At 41.6% G+C, this 23,908-nt stretch overlaps 1 protein-coding gene across 3 annotated transcripts in view; it reads right to left on the reverse strand.

Moving 5' to 3' along the window:
* The window catches only part of SH3RF3 (SH3 domain containing ring finger 3), a 379,168-nt gene that overhangs the window by 107,920 nt on the left and 247,340 nt on the right, over positions 1 to 23,908 (reverse strand). For all 3 annotated transcript variants that reach the window (XM_043509100.1, XM_043509039.1, XM_038384964.2), the window contains exons 2-3: positions 15,137 to 15,412; positions 3,556 to 3,651 (exon numbers count right to left, since the gene is read on the reverse strand). In XM_043509100.1, the coding sequence (XP_043365035.1) occupies positions 3,556 to 3,651; positions 15,137 to 15,412 (372 nt within the window). The remainder of the gene's footprint in view (positions 1 to 3,555; positions 3,652 to 15,136; positions 15,413 to 23,908) is intronic.

Consider the following 23,908-nt stretch of genomic DNA (forward strand, 5'->3'; position numbering starts at 1 on the left):
AATGAAAAAGCAATCAGATTCTTAAAAAGAATTTTAATAGAAGTAAAAGAATCACCTCTGTAAAATCAGGATGGTAAATACCTTACTGGTAATTAGATTCAAAACAGAGAATCCCTCTAGGCAAAATCTTAAGTTACAAAAAGACACAAAAAACCAGGAATATCCATTCCATTCAGCACAGCTTATTTTCTCAGCCATTTAAACAAACAGAATCTAATGCATATCTAGCTAGATTACTTACTAATTTCTAAGACTCCATTCCTTTCTGTTCCCGGCAAAAGCATCACCTAGACAGAGAGAGCCTTTGTTCCCCACCTCCCTCCAGCTTTGAAAGTATCTTGTCTCCTCATTGGTCATTGTGGTCAGGTGCCAGTGAGGTTATCCAGCTTCTTAACCCTTTACAGGTGAAAGGGTTTTTCCTCTGGGCAGGAGGGATTTTAAAGGTGTTTACCCTTCCCTTTATATTTATTACAGGCCTGTAATATCTTTGATATCTTTGATATAATCCTGTTCTCTTATATTAAGTATCCCATAATGCCTTGCATTAGCTGAAGTAAGCTTTGGCATAAGCAGATAGGAAACTTGTCAAAATCAAGATACATTCGTTCTATGTCTTAGTACAAGCTAGGGAAATACCTTCATGGACCAGTACCTGGAGTGCTAGTATCCAAAACAAAGGTAAGGAAGAAACAGAACAAGTTAGGAACTGGGACAAACTGAGGGGTTGGATTTCAGTGATGTGTAAAGGATGTATGACTTTCAAAATCATCATATAAATATAATACCAGATGAAATGTGTAACTCTGGCAGCATACCTTCTGTGTAATGTGACTGTAACCCTGCTGCATGAGATGGCTTCCCACAGACTGGTATTGTACTGAAAACTTTTTCTGTACTATATTATTATTGGCTTAGAACAATAAATCTGACTATGTGGGTTATTTGGTCTCTTGAGTATATTTCATAATGAACCAGTGTGGTCAAACAATGGACTAGATCATTTATTAACAAAATAATATTTGAACCTGGAAACAGTCATATACTTGTGAAACTCTGGTGGTGGCACAAGCTTTTTTCATACTCAAAACAAGATCTCCTCATGAGTAAAGTACCTCCAACTGCTACTTCCACTGGAATCAGTAGCTGCAGATATGGGAGAACATGCTAATTTACTTACATCATCACTGGAGGACCATTTCACTGAGGCCTTCTAAACCAGTGGTTCTCAAACTTTTGTACTAGTTACCCCTTTCACATAGCAAGCCTCTGAGTGCGACCCCCCCTTATAAATTAAAACTGCTTTTTAATATATTTTACACCATTATAAATGCTGGAGACAAAGCGGGGTTTGGAGTGAAAGCTGACAGCTCATGACCCCCCCATGTAATAACCTCACAACCCGCTCAGGGGCCTCGACCCCCAGTTTGAGAACCCCTGTTCTAAATCAACAATGAGGGCACCCATGCCCACGTCATCCAGGTTTCTAACTGAGAGAGGCCTTCCCAGCTGCCTAGTCAGATTTATAAAAAACAACTGTTTCCCCTTGTGTCTGTAAATCAGGCTGCATGACGATCAGAGACGATCAAGCATGGCTGTGCTGCTTGTGCACAGCAACACCTCCGGGGCCTGTCCACTGAGCTCCTCTGCTGGTGCCTGGCATTAGCTGCCACTTAAGAGCAGTATCTCCTTTATTAGGCTGCTTCTCACACTCTTGGCCCCTCACCCATCTTTGAGCAGCTCAGCTCAAGAGAACAAAGATTAGGGTAACAGATATTTGGAATCAAGAAAGGGGATGAGGTAAGAGAAGGATGAGAGCTGGGCTAAGCCCATTGTACCATCAATTATAACAAACTGACTGGATCTTACGCATTGAGCAGAGAGAATCACTTGGCATTAGCTTCCATCAAGCAGCCAATTTTTCAACAGCTACTCCACATCCTCATTTTAATATTATTGTTCTTGTCAGGTGCGGAATGTGATTTTTATGCTTTGCTGAAAATTCATCATTGTTGGAGTTAATAATCAGACAGCACTAATTATCTTTGTTGTGTCTCAAGTCATTAACTAAGAAATGTGGAGGACAACACATTAATGCTACACACAGTGGGTCTGATTTTGAATCCAGTACTTAAATGAAGAGTAACTCCACTGAAGTCAATAGAGTTACACCAGTATACGCCCGAGATCAGAATCAGGCCCATATATTAGTGTGAAGCTACTGATGCTTATAAACTGTGCATGTTGCAGCAGAGCATACTACAGGCAAGTCACTCAAGTGTGTGATGCACAGAAGCTTGCAGCACCATATGATACCTTTGATCAGCTGTGGAGGAGAAAAACAGATACAAACTGGCATTTTGAAATGAAAACTACTTAAGAAAAGTGCTTGAGACAGAGCTAGAATCCTCCGAGGGAAACCTCAAGTACAACTGAAATATGGAACACACTTAACCAAAACATGGTTGCAGGTTGTATACAAAAAGAAAAGGAGTACTTGTGGCACCTTAGCGACTAAAATTTGAGCATAAGCTTTCGTGAGCTAGCTGTAGCTCACGGAAGCTTATGCTCAAATAAATTTGTTAGTCGCTAAGGTGCCACAAGTACTCCTTTTCTTTTTGCGAATACAGACTAACACGGCTGCTACTCTGAAGGTTGTATACAGGCAATACTAAGGGATAATGATCCCAAGCCAACATGCCAGTATTAAATATTTTCAAATTAAGAGCCAGACTGTTGCCAGCCCCTGACCAGCATATGCCCCTCCCCACTTGTGATACCCATGCAAAAGTTAGCGTTGTCTGTAATCTTTATGCTCCTGTAGGCACAATGACTGCTTGAAAGCTCTGCTAACTACCCCAAAGGTGACTGGGCTGGCTGGTTTTCCACAGGAGCACTGATCCTCACCTAGCAGAAATCACTGTAGTACCATTGAAATCAACAGAGCTGTTCTGAATTACATCAGGTAAGGATCAGGCCTAGTGGGGAGAGGGGAGCAAAGGGTCATGATTCCAGAGCTCCCAATAGAGCAAGGAACATCTGTAGTGTCCCCTGTGAAGGGCTATGCTTTCAAACACAGCTGACCCTAATTTCAATTGTTTCTATCTTGCTTTCTTATTACAAAGAGCCCCCCAAAAAAAACAATTTGCAGAGAATGTAAATAGGGAATGTCATGGAAAATGGAATGCAGAGAGATGGATAGCGCAGTTATCAGCACCTTCTTCTAAGCTGACTGCAAATCAGGCTGCATAGTAAATTTTGTATTGTGATTACCCTCTCCTATTTTCCATATGAATCACTGAGATTAAACCAAAACCTCTTGACTGGAAGCCAGTGACAATTCACAGGCTTACATCCTATCAGCTGGATTAAATTAAATTGACCAGGATAAGAGTAAATTCATTGGGTGGCTTATATCAAAACACCATAAACAGTTTCTCTTCTCAGCCATTCCAAAATTGTTTGTCCTCTTTTCAGGAACTCCAAGGTTATTCTGACCTGCTATGTGTTTAAACAACAAAAACGAAAGAAAGCATGCACAAACATTTGTGAGCTTACCTCAACATAGAGAATAGGGAAAATTCCAATTTTATCTCCCAGCATTCCTTCTGCCCAGTTATCATCTACTCGTCTGATAACAGTCAAAATTTCATCCTACATTCAGAGATAAAACCACACACAATACAAAGTTAGATTTTATATGGAAAGAGGAAAATGCTTTATGATAACCCTAAATTCATTATCTAATTAATACGCAAGATTTCTTCAGCCTGTAACTGCCTGCATGCTGTATAGTGATTGGCATGAAAGAGTCAGCATTTGCCAGTAATGTTATTACTATCTATATTACAGTAGCACCTAGAAGACCCCACTAAGATAATTGTGCCAGGCACTGCACAAACCCAAAGGGTATCTTTACACTTGGAGCTGAAAGTGTAAATTCCATCTTGAAGAGACATAACTGTGCTAACTCTGATCAACCTAGTGCACTCGTAAGTGAGTGTAGCAATGACAGTGCAAGCAGGGGGAGAAGCTAGCTCCCGTGAGTCCATCCCTAGAATCTCGGATAGGTATACTAGGGGCAGCTCAATTTTGTGTGTGCCAACTCAATCAGAGCTAGCACAGGTGTTTTCTTGTGCTGGGATCTACATCTTCAGCTTCAAGTGTAAACACACTCGTAGTGAGAGGCAGCCTTTGTTCCAAAGAGCTTACAGTCTAAACAGACAAGACAAAGGGTGGACAGAGGCACAGACATTAAGTGACTTGCCCAAAGGCATGCAGCAAGTCAGCAGCAGAACAAGGACTAGAACCCAGGTTTTCTGACTCTCAGTCCAATGCTGCACTTGCTGAATCATACTGCTCTCTTGTAGGCATAACACACACTTTTACCCTACACTCTGAACAGGAAATAACCATACTAACAGTTGGTTACCAATGGTGATTCACTTTGCACAGCGACTACCGTGTGTAGTTGAATCTATGTTTCATTGCCAAATGCTCATACTGGCCCAAATCTTCATAGGTGACAACGGAGCACACAGCACAATTCAGCTGGTCCAAGATGGAGGGTGTACAAATGTGGCTTAAAGCCTTATTTGCATACACATCATCCATCATGGACCAGCTGTCCACCACACTGATCCCCCAAAATGTATTAAAACAGATTGCAGATTGTTCCCCAAGCCCTATGAACCCCGAGGGCCGACACAGCAGGTGTGGATCAACAGTTGTGACTATACCTCTGTAGCAGAGCGTACCTGGTTCTCCGAGCTCCTGCCTATGCTAGGCTCCGATAAAGTCACTCAGAGATCCTCAGGTTCTAAAACCACAGGTGTGTTCATTTACAAGTTTGTGCTCCCACCACCTTCTCACCATGCAGCGTGCACAGCTTTGGGTTCCTTGTGTCCAAACCCAGGAGGATAGCGCGGGCGGGTGGGCGGGCGGGCTGGCTGGCTGGCTGGCTGCCCTCCCTCACTCACTCTCCTCCATCCCACCCCCTTGCTGCCTTCTTCCCAGCTTCTGATGTAGCCCTGGGCTAATTGGGCTGGCAGCTGGCTCTCATTCCCCTATTAGGGCAGGTTCTGTCCAGCCAGCTCCACTTAATTCACTTAAATGAAGATGGTGTGCCAGGGGGCTGATTCTGCAGCCCTCCTGCTCAGCACCCTGTCACACACCTTCCCCTTCTCCAACCGACAGGTTCGCCCGTCCGTGTCCTCTTCTCCCCCTTCTGGGCGAGGTCCTCCAGGGGAGCCTTCCACTATCTTTCCCATGATCCTCCGGGTCCTCCTTGAGGGGTTCTGCTATCCCCCATCTGCAGAAGCCACAGTGCGTTGGGCGGCCCCATAACTCTGCCGCCACCCAGAGGTCCTTGCACCAGTCACACCCCCAGGTGTATCCCCCTTCCCTTTCTGCCTTTGCCCCCACCAGAGGTTCAGGGTCAATCGCAGTGCCCCCCCTGGACCTCAGGTGCCTTGGACCTGTCAAGTGGGTCCTGAGACTGGTCTTCTGGGCATCCCCATGCAGGGAGTTCAGTTGGGCCTTTCAGCTCCATGATGGGCCCTGGGGTGCATATGTCCTCCTGCCTTTGTTCCTCTGGTCCTTCCCAGCCTGGCCCCTGTTGTCTAGGGTTATTGACCTGAGGGTGTTCCCTCTTTTCCATTTTAGGTTTCCTCCCCCAACCTCCTTTCCATCTTGGGGAGGGTTCCCAGTCGGTTCCCACCACCATGGGGTGTGGCAGGCCCCCTACTACTACTACTATCTACATCCCATTGAACCGGCCCTGGACTTCCAAGGGCAGCTGGGCCATTGGGCACTGCCTATTATCCCCCTGGATGCACTCACTCAGTTTGGCTCCAGGAATCACACTCGGGCTTTACTAGCCCCCTCCTTTAGGGGGAGCAGGCTGAGGCTGTGTCCATTAGAACCTGCTGGGGTCTCCTACCCACCATCAGGGGAATGATGGACAGCCACCTGCCTTTCCCTGGCCCTCTCATGTTGGTCCACCTGCAGAACTGGGTGAAACCACATTCCATGTCCAGGCAGTCCCCCTTTTTATGTCCGGGCCACCCGCACTGCCAGCAGATGATTGTCTTGGTCCCCATGGGAGCTCCCTGGCTGGTCTCCCATTTCTTCTCAGGACCCTTCCCGGTCAGGGGTTCCCCAATGTCCTCCTCTCTTTCAGGGTGCACAGGGAAGTCTGCCTCCATGTACTCCTCTGTCAGTTTCACCGCTGCCTCTACCATACTTGGTTGGTGCTTTCGCACCCAAACCCTTAGGCCATGTAAAAACTGCTCTAAGACAAGCATTCCATAATCTCCCCTTCTGTCTGGGCATCAGGCCCCAGCCATCAGGTGGCCCAGTCCATTAATTTCTGGGTGAACACCTGGGGTCTCAAACCCCCTGTCCACTTTGCTGCCTGGAACCGCTGGCGGTATTTTTCAGTGGATAGCCCCACCTGATCTAGGACAGCCACGTTCACCGCATCATAGCTTCTGGCCTGCTCCTCGCTTAGGGCCACGTAGGCTGCTTGGGCTTCACCACCCAGGTAGGGAGTGAGCTGCAGGGCCCAGGTTGCCCTGTCCCAACCTGCTCCCATGGCTACCCACTCAAATGTGCCCAGGAAGACATCAGGATCATCCACCAGGCCCATTTTACAAAGTCCCAGGCTCAGCCCCCGAATACCATCCCTCACCGTGGGACTCACCCTGCTCTGGAGGAGCAGCTGCTGTACACTGGCCTGCTCCTCTACTGCTCAGCCTGCCAGGTCAGCAAGGCCTCCTGCTCCAGCTGGTAGGCCTTCTGAAAGGTTTGCATGGCCTTTTGCACCTCTTCCTGCTCTTTCACCAGCTATTGCAGGGTCTCCTCTATCTCCAGGTTGCCAAACTCTTGTTCTGGCACAGGGTCCCAGAGAAGCCCACACATGTAGCAGAGCAGAGCAGAGCTGCCCTCCTGAGTCCTGCCTCTACTAGGCTCCAATAAAGTAACTCACAGACCCTCAGCTTCTGAAACCACTGGTGCTTTTATTTACAAGTTTGTGCTCCCACCACATTCTCAGCATGCACAGCTCTGGGTTCCTTATGTCTGAACCCAGGGCAGGTGAGTAGGCAGCCTCTCCTCCATCTCACACTTCTGCTTCCTTCTTCCCAGCCTCTTATACAGCCCTGGGCTAATTGGGCTGGCAGATGGCTCTCATTCGCCAATTAGGGTAGGTTCTTTCCAGCCAGCTCCACTTTATTCACTTAAATGGGGATGGCATGGTAGGGGGCTGATTCTGCTCAGCACCCTGTCACAACCTCCTATTTCAACTGCAGGGAGGGCAATAGCATAGGAGCCACTATGTTGGCTCTATGCCACTGGAGAATTGCCCTAAACCTGCTTTCTGGTAATTTTTCAGTGTAAACTGGCCCTGGTGCAGGTGTTCCATTTCAAAATAAAAATTAATTTCCAAAACAGAAGTTATAATTTCCAACATAGCATGATATGATTAACAGACCAATTGGACGCATTTATATAATGAAATGACAATATACCACCCCCCACCCCCAAAAAGAAAGAAAAAAAAAAAGCAAAGTACAGTTGAAGGTGCAGACAGGCTAGATTGCACTAGTGACTCACTAGGAGATGCACAGTGAATTGCTGATTTTTGTAAATTAGTAGTTGAATGATAAACAATAAACAAAGAAAAAGCAACAATAATGCAGTACAAAATGTACTTTGTTCAAACTTTTTGTCAATGGTAGTTTAGTTTTACTTATGTATACTAGTAAATGTACTGTTGTATGGTATATTTTATAAAAATAATGAAATCTTATTATGAGATTTCATTTCAGTGCACCTCTATTAAACCTTGGTTGAAGGATATGGAAAGACCACCAACTCTTTTGCACATATTATACAGCATGAGATTTAGAAAACTGTTGATTAGTAAATTCCTATGCTATTCAGCATTTCCAGGTGCAGACAAAAATCGAAAACATGCTAATGATTAGAAAAGCTCTCGCTACTTAGATCAAACTCTGAGCTATCTCAGCTTGAGCCACTGAATTCACTGACTGAATTGCATGATCATTTCTTGGTGCTGGGTTCACTATAACAACTTGAGAACTGAGCCGGCACCTGTTGTAACTGAGGAGTCCTCCAGAAAGGCATATGGCAGTGGTCCTAAAGTGAAATGCCATGAGGCCATTAAATGTTTTCTGTGACAGGCTGTTGAAGGAAGAACAGGGAGGACTGATTTGGAAGACTTCTGAAAATGAAGTTCACCATTTGATTATTCCCTTATTGCATCAAACCTTTCTCTTCCATTCCTGCGAAGGAATTCAGTGATTTCCTCAAATGCTACTCATGGGCTTTCCCTGAAAAGATTGGAAACAGAATACTGGCATTTCTTGGACTACTTTTCCATTTATTAACATTTTGGGAATGACGGGTCCAGCAATGTTGCATACATCTGTATAAGCGGTCAATGAATTTATAAGCTAGTGGACAGTGCTGTTTTTTGCAGGTTTATTTCAAATTAGAGAAAATACCTCCTAGGTTGTTTGGCAATGGATTCCACTTGACCAAAGATTATCATAGTTTGCAGCTTTGGGGCATATACACTTGTACAGAAACAACTCAAATAAGTTAAATAATTCCCTTGATCTGTTCACCTCACAACCCATAAGCAGAAAGACAGTGAAAACAGTCAGAGATTGTGTTCTTCAACTGTTTGTTTCAGCTGGAGGAGTGCAAAAAGAGTTCATGCTTCTAATGTTCTGAAGAAACAGATACTATTAAATTACAAAGCCTTTTCTGAAATGACCATTTCTGATTTTTGCAGAGAATTGCCAATAATATGTTTCTGCAGAAGGGAAAGTTTAATTTCTTTATAACTCCCACAAAAGTCTGAACATTGTGTATGTAGAATTGTGATGGGTGTACTCCCCACACTGGCCCTGCAAGAGCAGAATTGAGCTAACTGGGCCCAATCAGCCAGTTAGGCTGCAATCTGGGAGAATTAAGCCTGGGAAGAAAGCCGTAATTAGGGGATGTTCACCTATGTGAGAACAGATGGGGCTTATAAAGACAGGAAATTGGAAGCAGAAGAGGTAGCAAGGAGGAAGCCTGCAGTCCCCCTCCTGGGGGGGAAGAAGCCCTGTAGGAATGGGTCTAGAAGAGTAGAGCAGTAGGATGGTGAAGATGTAGACCTTAACTATTTGCTACAGGGCCCTGGACTGGAACCCAGAATATATGGTGGGTGTGGGTTCCCCTACCAACCATTGTAGTGTGGTACTGTTTGGGGGCAGTGAACAGAAAGACTGTCTGAGTCCACTGTGGGAGTGACAGGGTCAGGGCAGTGAGTGTGAGGACTGCCTGACACCGTGTGGACAGAAGGGACTTTGAAAGACACCCCCCCCCACTCCGGAAGGGGAACCCACTTAGTGACATGGCTGGAGGGCTGAGTCACAAAGAGGATGCTACGGTTCCTTAAGCAAGAGAGGGGCTGCAGGCTGAGAGTGGTGGAGTGTAATTACTGGAAGAGGCATCAATCTGGTGAGCTATTCCCCAGAGTGACCAGGACAAGGTGCCATCCTAGCAGTGAGTAGAGCATCCCGTCAAAGAATCTATAGATGAGGGTAAAATCAGGCAACTAAAAGAATAGACAGTTTCAAGATCCTGCCATAAATACTCTACATTTTAAATTATATTTGGTTCCTGCTACAAAGACTTTCGATAAAACATAAATTGTGATGATTCTATACTTCCGAGGAGATTTGTGTACCTTTATGGCCAAATTTTCAAAGACTGATGGATGTCTAAATTGGGTTTGCACTGCAGCTGCCAAATCTGTGTGTGTATGAGCAAATCAGGTAGTTGCACATGTTGGGATCCAATGGCACTCATACTGCCCATTTTTGTAAGAAAGCATGGTGCAACCTTTGAAAATCAACTCATGGTATTTCCTTGAGCATGCTATTGAGAATTTCCATGGATTGCAACAAATCCTAAAGTGTCAGTTAAAGTTCTTTATTTACAGAAAGTTTCATGGCATTTGACAGCTAGCAGCATTCTTATGTTTTGAACAGGCAAAGATTTCAATGTCTAATATTTTGCTGCCTTAAATTAGTTGTATTACAATGCTACCCATTGACACCTAGAAAGGTTCCCAACAGGACTATGAACAGCAAAAAGTCTACAGCTCTCTTGTGAGTGCAATTCAGTCTTCTGCACTCTATTATTATACATGCACTAAATTGATTTCCAGGCAGCACAAATGAATACCAGTGTAAAAATTGTTATTTCAAAAGCTGATTGAATCTACTGTAATTTCCACAGTGACACCGTATGGCCTTTCTTTTTCTTTCTTTCTTTCTTGTAAACGAAATGCCTTTGTATTAGTCACTGCCTGACAGCCTCGTCCACAGCATTGTAAGACCTGCAATCCCATTTCATGAATATTGTCAAAATGAAAATCAAATACAAATAATTTTAAAGCAATTTGGCTTGCTGAAAAATCAACCCTTTTGTGAGAAAATAACACAAAATTGTGTCACCAATGACAATCACAATTTGTGGCATGATATTTAACAGTCATTTACTGCTATTAATGCACCAATACAAAGCAGATTCATTTGCTGTTCATGGAGATAACTCTATTGGAGTCAGACAATTGGAAAGATTTCAGAGATTTCAGTGATGACAGAATGGCACAACGTACTACTCTCCTGTGCCTACCATCTACACTTGCCAGCTGACAAGGAAGTCCTAATAGCAACATACTACAGTGACAGCACCACAGAAATGGAAACAGCACTTGAATTGAAATGTTAAGGGGCTGGGATGTCACTCTGTAGCAATGAACCGGTATTGAAAGTGATAACGCTTGGTAAGATTGGCACAGAAATTGTTAAACACTGCTGTGGGCTGGGAGTGAGTACCTGAGAAGATGAAAGAAATAATGAAAGTGACCACTGTAATTAAAAAAACAAAACAAAACCACTACAATAGAACACAGGAAACAGCTTTTATCTTTATAGTTTTAAAATATATTTGCCCCGGGCACTTTCTTAAAGTGGCATGGGAACATACAGAGGGTGAGCCAGCACAGGAATGAAACTTTTGGACTAAATTCTGACCTCAGTGTAAATCTGAAGTAACTCTCCTAAAGTAAGTGGATGACTCCAGGTTTAACTGAGATTGGAATCTGGTTCCTTGTTGGATTTTTTGCTTGTAGCACAAAGCCTAGCCCTGATATGACTGTGTGTATGGGAGTGAAGGGGAAGTAGGTTAAATAAAAACAGTACTAGATTGGATCCTGAGATACTGTGCAAGAAACAATTAAATAGATGTTGTGCGATTCTGTGGGCTAGATTTTGATCTCACACTGGTATAAATAAGCTGCAACTCTTTTGAACTCAATGGAGTTAAATTGGTGAAAAACTAGTATGAGGTTGACCGGGCCCTATAAAAGAGCTACTCAACTGCTACTGCATACATTGCTAATAGAATACTTCCATGAGTGTCTCAATACGCAACGGGAAATGCACCAAAGGCACCATCTGTTAGGCTGGTCCAGCATGTTCCTTTCTCTGTGCTCAGTTAACTCTGCTGACCCCTACAGAAAAGGGGGTGGGGTCTTCTAGGTGGCTAGAAGAGAGTAATCCATGCACTCAGGGATCATTATGTTTGGTCATTATGCAGTGAGCCCAATGGGGAAGAACAGGTTCATCATCTCTTCCCACCTTTTACACCCATGCCACAGCGGGTATAATTCGGCCGAGACATCAAACATTTTTAAAATTGATTTATTCTTGTCCTTTTAATTGTGGGGCAGTCTGAAGAGCTGTGTCTGGGGAATCACAGGGGACATCATGGTACCCGCTCTAACAGTGGGGTTACTGACAAAGATCAGAGACACAGATGTACATTCATTTCATTGTATTTAATAGTTAGAGTAGGAGGGGGGAACAGGCATTGTAAATTTGGGAGGGGACAGTGAGAAGGAAACCAAATACTCTTACTTTTTTCTCCTTAGCTACACCCACAGACTTTGACTGTGCCACCAAAAACTGGAAAGAAGGAAAACAGCATCTGGTTTCTCTGACTTCAGATACTGACAGTGTCATGAAGTCCAATGAAAGAATAATAAAATGCAGTGATATGGAAAAGACCTGTATTTGGTTTGCCTAAAGGCTTGTCTACACTACTGCTAAAGTCGATGTAACTTACGTTGCTCAGGGATGTGAAAAAACCACTCCCCTGAACAACATAAGTTACACCTACTTAAAGCGGTGTCTACACCGCACTATGTCGACAGGAGACGCTCTCTCACTGACATAGCGTCTGCCTCTCGTTGAGGTGGAGTAATGACCTCGACAGGAGAGTGCTCTCCTGTCAATATAGCATGTCTTTACTAGATACACTATCTTGGCGCAGCTGCATTGATTCAGCAGCGTCAGTGTAACGCGGTAATGAAGACAAGCCCTAAGTCCACTTCCCTGCCAATACAGGATTATTCCTCCTTTTACATTTACTAGAGAAACCTAACTCTAAACATCCCATGGCACTGTAAATGAGTCTGATAGTTACAAACATCTTTTTTGTAAGAAACAATGGGTCTGACTCTGACCTTGTTTACACTAGTTATGCGCTGGTGTAGCTCCAATGACTTAAATGAAAAGTTAACAGTGTAAATGAGGTTGGAATCAGATCCAGGATCTCTGGAATGCAAACAGAGAATCACAAATGGTGAAATGAAGAACAAGGCTAAAATTTCCTGACTGACAAATCATGTCTATGCACTGTTGTAGGCACATTGGTCCCAGGATATTAGAGAGACAAGGGCGGTGAGGTAATATATTTTATTGGACCAACTTCTCACCCACTTTGTCTCTCTCTAATATCCTGGGAGTGACATGGCTAAAACAACACTGCAGCATACAACAATGGAAGATATTGAATTTTGCCGCCTGAAATGGAAACTCCACAGCTTGAAAAAGGAAGCAAAACTTAACAGCGACATCTGCTTCCTGAGCAAATATAAAAAACAAAACATCATCCCCAGAGGTCTCGCCATCTATAACCTTCTGACCACTATATACAACTCCAAATGTCAGAAGTTGGTCCAATAAAAGATGTTACCTCACCCACCTTGTCCTCTAAAATCCTATCTATGGCAAGGCAGTGCTCATGCCTTTGAACAGAGGATAGCCACATATGCCCTAAAAACTGACTAAACAGGAAGCTTCATCAGCAGGGTGAAAGCTAAAATTAGCATTTAAAAAGCTGATGAAATAAAGACAAGAGTGAAATCCTTAGATGAAAAATAGATTATTCATTGTCAGAGAGAACAATAGACAACATATAAAAATAATTACAAGGTGAAGATGCTAAGGGATAAAACAGTGGTAGAAAGAAAATTCCTTAGGGAAAACAAAGCAGCTACCGGTAAAGAGTAAAAGAACAAAGGGAGATGGCAACATGATAAAAGATGGTTGAGAATGCAGTTATAAACTGATTCAGGAGGAAAAAATTGCATGTGTAAATGACACTGGACACTCAAGAAGTGAAGGTGTATTACACGGGGCTAGGACCTGTTCATTTATCTGAGAAGATTTTAGAAGGAGCACTAAAGCAGTCATCAAGAGATCACGTTTTATAGAGCATCAAGTATACAGAACAGAACAAGGAACTAAAAGATCCTTAGTGCTTTAGTAGGAGAGGCAATGACCGTTTGTCATGCTAATAAAGTTACCTAAATTAAGTGAGCAATTTAGGCTTTTTTAATTGTATTATATTTTAAAATGAGCATTTAATAATAATTTTACAATCATAATATAGTATCACAATTAATATAATATAAAATTGGTGATTGGTATCATAACTGGCAAATGCTTTGGCAACTGGTATAATATAAAAGTATAATACATGAAAAAATGTAATATAAAATAAATTTAAAAATACAATATCAAATATAATACAAAATAAAGTAACAAATATAAAAGATCTCTCAAACTGAAAAACAAACATTTCGTTCCAATAAGGATCTTATCAAAACACTTCATTTCATTTTTTTTAAACAAAATTTAGTTGAAATGGACATGTTCCCACAGAATAATTCCCATTAATTGAAATGGCATTTTATGATGGAAAAATGTTCTATTAGAAATTTTTTGACCAGCTCTAGTTGTAGATTTTGCCTTTTTAAAAAAACCCTATACTTCTCACATGTGTAGTATCAGTGCGTTATCCTGTGGACAGAAGATGAGTCAATAGCTTTCTGATAGGCTTGGCACAAATGTCATTCCAAAATGAGGGCTTGACTTCTAAGGGATTCCCATAGGCTGCTAAGGATATGTCTACACTGCAATTAGACACCATGGCTGGCCTGTTCCAGCTGGCTCAGGCTCACGGGGCCCAGGCTAAGGGACTGTTTAATTGCAGTGTAACTGTTTGGGCTCGGGCTGCAGCCCACGCTCTGGGACCTCCCAACTCACAGGGCCCTTGAGCTGGAAGTTCTAGCCCAAGCCTGAACGTCTATCAAGCAATTAAACAGCCCTTTAACCCCAGTCAGCTGGCCTGGGTCAGCCATAGATTTTTAATTGCAGTGTATACATACCCATTGTGTTCTCAACTCCTGCGGACCTCCCTGCCTTCGGTGGTAATTAAGAAGGTGGGCAGCATCTCACCTGAGTGAGCTCTGTCTCAGTAGGAAGGAGCATTCAGAAGTCAAAAGAAGTTGATCTCCCTGAGTATCTAGCATGATTGGGCTCCCAATTAATTTGGAAATTCACTTCTCCTTCCAATGTATCTGAGCTCATGGCCCTTAAATATCATACATGAGAATGTCACTGGTCTGAGAAAAAAAGAAAGAGTCCCTGTGTTACTCCTGAACCTAGCTCTACCACAATTAAAGCATTTTTGCAAAACTACTGTACATGAGGAAGTGCAGGGTTATTAAAACTACTGTATCCATTTGAAATGAAATCTTTTAAAATTCCATCTTAAATAAAAAGATGTTCTAAGTTATCAAGTGCTGGTACATGGCAGAGTATTTTACTCATAATGGAGCAGACTGCCAGATGCAGCAAAACAAACACATCTTGAACTACACCCACCGATAGTAAGTAAGAAAACAAGAAACTGCTTTTTATTTTACCTTGGTGAAGGTTAAACAGTCCTTGTCTTGGTCTTTATCCTTTATTTCAAAATCATAAAGTGCTTTGCCCTGAGGCGGAGCTTGTGGAAGGGGCTTGATACACTGGATATAACTGGCTGGAAAGAAGCCATGGTTTCCATTGAGCTCTCCGTGATACCAATTCTCATCCACCTTTCGTCGTAGTATGATAATGTCCCCTTTGGTAAACTTGAGGTCACCAGGTTCTTTTCCCTCATAGGTGTAGAGAGCTTTACCATAGGGCAGCTGAGAAATACTCTAAAAAAAACCACAATAGACAATCATTTTAAGTGAACTTATAATATGCACCAACTCTTCCTTAAATTTTCCAACTACTAGTAGCTAAATGATTATCAGCAACAGATCAACCATGGTGACTCCAATTTATTGCAATACAAATTAGTCTAAATTTCATGCAAAAAATCAACATTAGTACAACACTAATATTGACAAATGAAGCACTTAAATATCAGGAAATGGCAGAGTTGAGGTGAAAGTTCACTATAATGCTGATGCATTGTACTTAGGCTGCAAACTACTATTTAATTATATGATTAATTATATTTATTTGCTCATTCATACACGATATAATACTTAATATGGAATTTCTTATAAAAGTAACATACAATAAGATAAATACTGTACATACAGTCTTCAGGCTTGGTTTGATTTTTAAGTCAAAATGAGATCTACAAAACAAACCAAGTTTGAAGGAAATTGGTTCAATAGTTTACAAGTTATAAATTGAAAGATATTAAGTTGAAACTTTTGTCTCAGTAAGTTAGAACAAGTCCAAATGAATTGTAATTGGTTTTGTGTTTTATAACCAAATCCTCTTAATCCTTTCAAACTGCTCAAATCGCTTGGCATTCACTACTGTATATACATACATAATTTTAAATTTAAAGATTCTGTAGTCTCTGAGTTAGTGTCAGTAGGGAAAATATTTTTAGAATAGGAAGAATGTATTAGGTTCATCCCCTCATAACTGATATGTAACCTTCACTATAACTTACAGAACTATAACATCTTTCAGACTGTTTCCCAAAACACTTTTGAGATCTTGTGGCTCAGTGTTGCCACTCTTTCTCTATATATAGATAGATAAGTGCCAACTTCAATTATATATAATAGAAATGATCCAAGAGGGAGCTGTACTCTGCTAGGGCCTGCTCCCGCGCCTACTGAAGTTCATGGCAAAATTCCTATAGACTTAAATAGGATCAGAATTGAGTCTGTAATGAAGCCAATTGCTTACTCATTACCCTTGGCCTACTGTCGATGATTTTGGAAGTTGTAACTGAATAGACAAGAACAGAAGAGAGGGAAGTTCAGCAAATAATTTAAGGAGGTTACCCTAAGGAGCTCCCAATTTCCATTTGGGCCAAATCATGCCTGGTCCTTTTGAGAGTTCATGGGGCAGAGGGAGGTGCAAGGAGCCTTTCCCCTGGGTCCCTTTGGGGTAAGACACACCCGACGGGGGCATGGCAATGTACCCCATTGCCCTTGCGCTCGCCAGCAGAGCTGGCAAGCTGTGCAAGAAGCAAAATGCTTCACCATCCTAAAGGGTGCATTCCTCTGCATGCTTTACAGCCCCATGAGGGATTATGCAAATCCTTCCCACAGCTCCTGCAGGGGTGGTGAAAAATTGCCTTTTCTACTACAACGTGGCCAGTGCCTATCATGAATGATTTAGTCCTTGGTTCCACAATGTAATGACATTATGGTCATTACTAGTTTATTTATAAATTCTTTATAAATGTTACAGGATTTTGTATTGTTTGTTTCAGAGTAGCAGCCGTGTTAGTCTGTATTCGCAAAAAGAAAAGGAGTACCCGTGGCACCTTAGAGACTAACAAATTTATTAGAGCATAAGCTTTCGTGAGCTATAGCTCACTTCATCGGATGCATTTGGTGGAAAAAGCAGAGGAGAGCTCCTCTGCTTTTTCCACTCTCCTCTGCTTTTTCCACCAAATGCATCCGATGAAGTGAGCTGTAGCTCACGAAAGCTTATGCTCTAATAAATTTGTTAGTCTCTAAGGTGCCACGGGTACTCCTTTTCTTTTTGTATTGTTTGTGTATGCATAGATATTGTCTTTTTTCCTTTCTTTACAGTGGCTGTCAGCTAGGACAGGTGACTGGTGGGAAGGGTATAAAAAGCAAGGTATTTTAAAAACTCAGACATTTTACAGACTGTTTATGATTCCTTGACTTCTGGGTGGTGGTTTTTCTGAATAAAGAACTAGAGGTTTATAGGAACAAGAATAGCATCTGCACTTACACTAGCTAGGGTAAAATTGCACGAGTTATTAATTGTGATGTTTCCAATGTGAGGGGGTCAAGAAGAAATTCCTCCCCAAGTTATATATAGGAAAAAATAGACGCTCTATGGAGCTTTTATGCCTTCCTCTGAAGCACCTGGCACAACCAACTTTTAGACACAGGATACTGAATTAGATGCACCATTGGTCTGTACCAGTATGGCAGTTCCTATGTTCTTACAACCAAATCTCTCTGTGGGCTGAGCGAGAACACCGGCCTGTAATTTATACTGCACCATAACTCCATATGGAATGTCTAGATTCTGGACCTAGTAGGAAGAGATTTTTCATGACCACTACATCATTCATATGTTTTACTCATATCAAAACTCAGATCCTATAGTCATCTCAGTACACCAATATTAATTTCATTATTTTATTTGCGAAGTGATTAGGCACTTAGATGTTGTCTTGATTTGGGAAAGTGTGTGTAATGGATTCCACTGTCTGAATTATAAGGATAGAGCCAATTGCACGTATCTGGGTAGGGATTTAATTTCACTGCCTCACAACACAAACTATCAAATTTATGATTGCAAATTTCTCACACTTTTTTGGTTCTAGGTGACATCTGCCTAACCCGTTGTCAGAGACAAACAGTATGGAAGAAAGTTCTCAAACATATGAAAAACATAATATCAGGAAACAGAAAAGTTAATGGCCACATAACACTGCTACAAAACCCAACCTCCCAAGAATGGCTTATTCTATGGCATCATCCTATGGTGAGTTAGTTCTACTGTTCCTGACACAACTTATCTCTGATGCTATGGCAACATCCAGTAACACTGAGGCACTGCCCATCTAAGCATTTTAAAGATTAAAGAACTTGCTGGTGTTATATACTGAGACACTGCCTGCATAGTGTTGCCTATTTCATTCTAGAAAAACAATCCCATGCTTTGCTAGAAGGGAAGGTTATAGACTCTGATAGGCGCACTGAGACAGGAAAGAAAGTGAGATTTATGACTCTAATATGCTGCCTATGGAAGACAGTTTCTCTAATAAAAAATAAACGCCTCGTCAAGTATTCACTACACATGAACCATTACGGATCCAGTTATAGCATGACACACAACACACCCCATAACAGCTCCTTTACGTAAAGCATGGCTATGCTCAGAAAAGTGATTATGTGAAGATGGAGGTACCCAGGCTCAGATCAGATTCTTACTTCTCTGGCTAATTTTTTTTTTTTACTACTTTTTCATTATGACAGAAGTGCAATGCCAATAGTGTTAAAAGAAAGGAAACTGGATTGTATCCTGGCTGATGAATTATTGGCAGAATTGTTTATTAAGTTCCATTTGTAGTGTCTTTATTACGGGTGATTAAAGCTGGCCAGAATTTTTTTTTTATTCCACTGAAAATTTCAACTTTTCAGTAAAAAAACAAACAAAAAAAACCCCACAAAAAAACATTTGGCCAAAAACTTTCCGCTGAAAACTGAAACATTTGATTTGGAAATATCACTGTAGAGCCTCCTTGGAGTTATATTTTGGGTGCCTCATGCCCCCATACCACTCTATGGTATGGGCTGTCTGGACTACATTTTACATGATGCATAATAGTTTTTTCTCTTGGTAGTCACTCTAGTGCATCATGAGACACCCTTGCTGCAGTGAATCATGGGAAATGTAGTCCAGCTGGTGAACCTGGTCCACAGGAGATTATAGACTCAGACTTATACAAATGTAGGGCTGAAGGGGCCTTGAGAAGCCATCAAATCTAGACGCCTGCACTGGGGCAGGACCAAGTATATCTAGACCATCCCTGAGAGGTGTTTGTCCAACCTTAAAAACCTACGATGGCTGTTGCACAACCTCCCTTCGAAGCTTATTCCAGAGCTTAACTACCCTTATAGTTAGAAAATTTTTCCTATTATTGTACTTAACTTTAGAGCTGTCAAGCGATTAAAAAAAATAAAAAATAAATTGCATGATTAAACAATAGTATACTATTTATTTAAATATTTTTGGATGTTCTGTACATTTTCAAATGTATTGATTTCAATTATAATACAGAATACAAAGTGTATAGTGCTCACTTTATATTTATTTTAATTACAAATATGTGCACTATAAAAAACAAAAGAAATAGTATTTTTCATTTCACCTAATACAAGCACTGTACAAGCAATCTCTTTATCATGAAAGTTGAACTTACAAATGTAGAATTATGTACAAAAAATAACTGCATTCAAAAATAAAACAATGTAAAACCTACAAGTCCACTCAGTCCTACTTCAGCCAATCACTGAGACAAACAAGTTTGCTTACAATTTGCAGGAGATAATGCTGCCCGCTTCTTATTTACAATGTCACCTGAAAGTGAGAACAGGTGTTTGCATGGCACTGTTGTAGCCAGCATCGCAAGATTTTTACATGCCAGATCTGCTAAAGATTCATATGTCCCTTCATGCTTCAACCATCATTCCAGAGGACATGAGTCCATGCTGATGATGGGTTCTGCTCAACAACAATCCAAAGTAGAGTGGACCGATGCATGTTCATTTTCATCATCTGAATCAGATGCCACCAGCAGAAGGTTGATTTTCTTTTTTGGTGGTTCGGGTTCTGTAGTTTCCACATTGGAGTGTTGCTCTTTTAAGACTTCTGAAAGCATGCTCCACACCTCACCCCTCTCAGATTTTGGACGGCACTTCAGATTCTTAAACCCTAGGTCAAATGCTGTAGCTATTTTTAGAAATCTCACATTGGTACCTTCTTTGCATTTTGTCAAATCTGCTGTGAAAGTGTTCTTAAAACAAACGTGCTGGGTCATCAGCAAAGACTGCTATAATATGAAATATATTGCAGAATGTGGGTAAAACAGAACAAGAGACATACAATTCTCCCCCAAGGAGTTCAGTCATAAATTTAATTAACGCATTATTTTATTGACGAGCATCATCAGCATGGAAGCATATCCTCTGGAATGGTGGCTGAAGCATGAAGGGGCATACAAATGTTTAGCATATCTAGCACGTAAATACCTTGCAATGCCGGCTACAAAAGTGCAACGGGAATGCCTGTTCTCACTTTCAGGTGACATTGTAAATACGAAGCACGCAGCATTATCTCTCGTAAATGTCAACAAACTTGTTTGTCTTAGCGATTCGCTGGACAGGAAGTAGGACTGAGTGGACTTTTAGGCTCTAAAGTTTTACATTGTTTTGTTTTTAGCGCAGCTATGTAACAAAAATATCTACATTTGTAAGTTACCCTTTCACGATAAAGAGATTGCACCACAGTACTTATATGAGGTGAAAAATACTATTTTATCATTTTTAAAGTGAAAATATTTGTAATAAAATTAATAATATCAAGTGAGTTTGGTACACTTTGTATTCTGTGTTGTAATAGAATTTTTTTTGAAATTATTTGATTTTTTTCTACTTTTTCATTATGATAGAAGTGCAATGCCAATAGAGTTAAAGGAAAAAAAACTGGATTGTCAAATCCTTTCCAAAACTATATTTTAAAGTTTTCATCTGTATTTTTTGTTTTGTTTTGTATTCAGCTATGATTTTTTTGAGGAAATGTAAACAATTTTCTTTGGAAAGCAGCCACTTTTTGTGGAAAACTTTGTTTAATCAAAAGCCCAATTTTCCATGGAAAAACAGGTCTGATAAAAAATTGACAGACCCTGTGAGTCTGAAAGACCCCAGTTTGACTTAAAGATTCCAGATTGAGTTTTCAGAATTGCAGGTAGAAAAAACCACCTCTTTCCCTGTAAATGCATCTTATATGATGTAGACTCAGAGATCTAGACAGAGACGCAAACATGAAGCATGATGCTCCCATTCTAATGGAGTCACTTTTCAGATGAATTACATTTTACAGTTGGTCGGGGAGGGGTGCATTAGAGAGAATTTCAACAGCATAATTGAGAAAAAAATTGAAAATCCTCCTTTTTATGATTCTTCAAGTAATTATAGTTGCCGGGCTCAGTACTCGGGAGACAGCACACAAGCTCTCACTGGTCATATTCATGAAATTAATTCAGGTTCCAAACAAGTAACCTGACTGGGCTTTTTCTGATTGTGATGGCAGAAGCAGTTGTTTTCATTAATCTGTATGTTGAGTAACCCATCAAATTTAGAAAGGTTTTAGTAGGTTGGAAGAATGAACTTTTATTTTGTTTCAGTTGTATCTCTCTGCATTACAAAACAGCAGCAAAACCCACACCACAGAGTGTGCGCTAATTATCATCAGACACCCCCCCCCAATAAAACATAGCACACTCTACAGATAGTTTCAAGCTTTAGCAGCTAGTTTTCAAACTTTTGTACAACCTACTTCTGATCTTATTACTCGCCATTCTCCCACTTGACTCCTCCTCATTCCGTTGGCTCTGTAGGATAGTGTTGTCAGCCAAATTTACAGTCTAATTCATAATTGTAATCTTTTAAAGTTCTGCCTAAAAATACACTGCTCCATTTTCTCTTGGCATACTAGCTCCACAAGCTTATCCCGTTTACGCTCACTTTATGTTCCATACAATGCTTTTAGTCATATTTTACCATCTTCAGTAGACACAGATGGTCTTTCCTACAAAATTCTCTAATTTAAAGCAGGCTGTGACATGCTGTCAAAATGAAAACCCAGGGAACCTCTGGCATGGAATGATTTTGGAGGGAGCCAGAAAAATATGCATAGCAGTATTTTAGCAGCTGGAGGGGTAGGGAGAAATTAAACACTCCTTTCTCAGCCAAGCACTATCCTCCTCTTCCTCCAGATCTTTTCTCCTCGTGGAGACCTTCCACTCTTCCAGAATAAAGATCAGGCTGTGTTACAGCAAGGGTGCAGTGAGAAAAAACAAACCAACCAGCATTTACTCCTTTGCATCCCCTTTATTCTTTTCTCTCAGGCCCAACCCCTTTACTATGTTATACCTGAAACTCCAGTACCTTTAACAAAAATCATCTTCTTTCCTGTTCCAAATCCTACCTTATTTTTTGCTTTTCCCCCTTTAACTCTATACTGCTTCCCACAGGTTAAAGTACATTAAAACAGGAGAGGGACCTCTCACCACATCAGCCAAAGAAAGGAAGCTGTAAAGGAGCGCTGCTTATCCAAACCAGAGAGAGGAGGAGGAGCTGCCTTTCTCCCTGGCTCCTCCCTTACTTTGACCCTCACTCTTTTCTCCTCATGCACATCACCTCAACCAGCTATTCTCTCCAGCTTGGATAGAACTGCTGCTTTTCCCTTCTGTCTACATTAGAAACTTAAATAGAACTATGTTAGGTTGACTTACAGCCACAGCAGTAATACTGTGGTGGTTCATGTCCACACTACCCTCCTTCTGTCGGTGGTGTGCATCCTCACCAGGAGCGCTTCCACCCACTTAAGAGGGGCAGCATGGGGGCTGAGAGCCCAGGCTCCTGGGAAGCTGGGAGCCTCCAGGCAGCAGCCGGGCTCCCTGCGGGGAGTCAGGAGCCCAGGCAAAAGCCTGTGGGAAGCCAGGTGGGCACGGCCCAACCGGGAGTGGAGAGTGTGGCAGGCACACCCGGCTCCAAGTGGGGAGCCCAGGTGACAGCCTGGCTTTCTTGCCAATTTCACGCCTCCATGCTGGAGCTGTGAAATTGACAAGAATGACAGGCAACAGCCCATGTAAGTAACCCACAATGTCTACCCAGACACTGTGCTGCCCTAACTACACCAACATAAACCCTACACCTCTCATGGAGATGCAGTTATTATGTCAGTGTGGCACACTTACATCAGCAAGAGCAAGGCTGACATAATTATGTCAGAGTAAGCTGCCTTACCTCAACTTAACTTTGTAGTGTAGAACAGGCCATAGTCACTCACAAGTGTAGCTTCACAATCAAACAGCCGCTATATCTGACTACGTACTAAGAAATTGATTAGCCACGTTGATTTCTCCTTGCATTTCTGAGGCTAACTAGAATTCAGCTAAGAACACGGGTACTAAAGTTTAAGAGGCTTTGTTCTGTTTGTTTTGTTTTTGTTTTTTAAGAAGTGGAGTTGAGGAATCATAGCCAACATCAATATCCAACCTTCTCTTCTGCCAAAAAATACTTTGGTACAATGCTGAATTCTGCCAAGATTTCTTTTCCATTTTAATCAATCAATATTGACACAAAAGCCTGGAGCATTAATACAGTGAGAACTCTTTACAGATGACTTAATGATATGTTGGCAGCTCAATAATTCTGCATTTATGTTTCAGCAAAGTCAAACGGCAGCCGTTAAGCAGGAACCTGCTGGCAAATTGACAGAAAACAACCACGAAGCAATTACATGGGAATACTGGAGGATTTTTCATTACAGACTCCAAAGAGCAAAAGAAAAAAAAAGAGTTTGTTTCCATTAATCCTCTGGGTGGAAGCTTTGTACTGCAAGAACTGCACACTTCTCATAGATCTTTAGTTTTGAAAAGCTAAAGTACAGAAATGTTCTGTCAA

The sequence above is a fragment of the Dermochelys coriacea genome, chromosome 1, assembly GCF_009764565.3.
Source record: "Dermochelys coriacea isolate rDerCor1 chromosome 1, rDerCor1.pri.v4, whole genome shotgun sequence".
NCBI classification, from domain to species: domain Eukaryota; kingdom Metazoa; phylum Chordata; order Testudines; family Dermochelyidae; genus Dermochelys; species Dermochelys coriacea.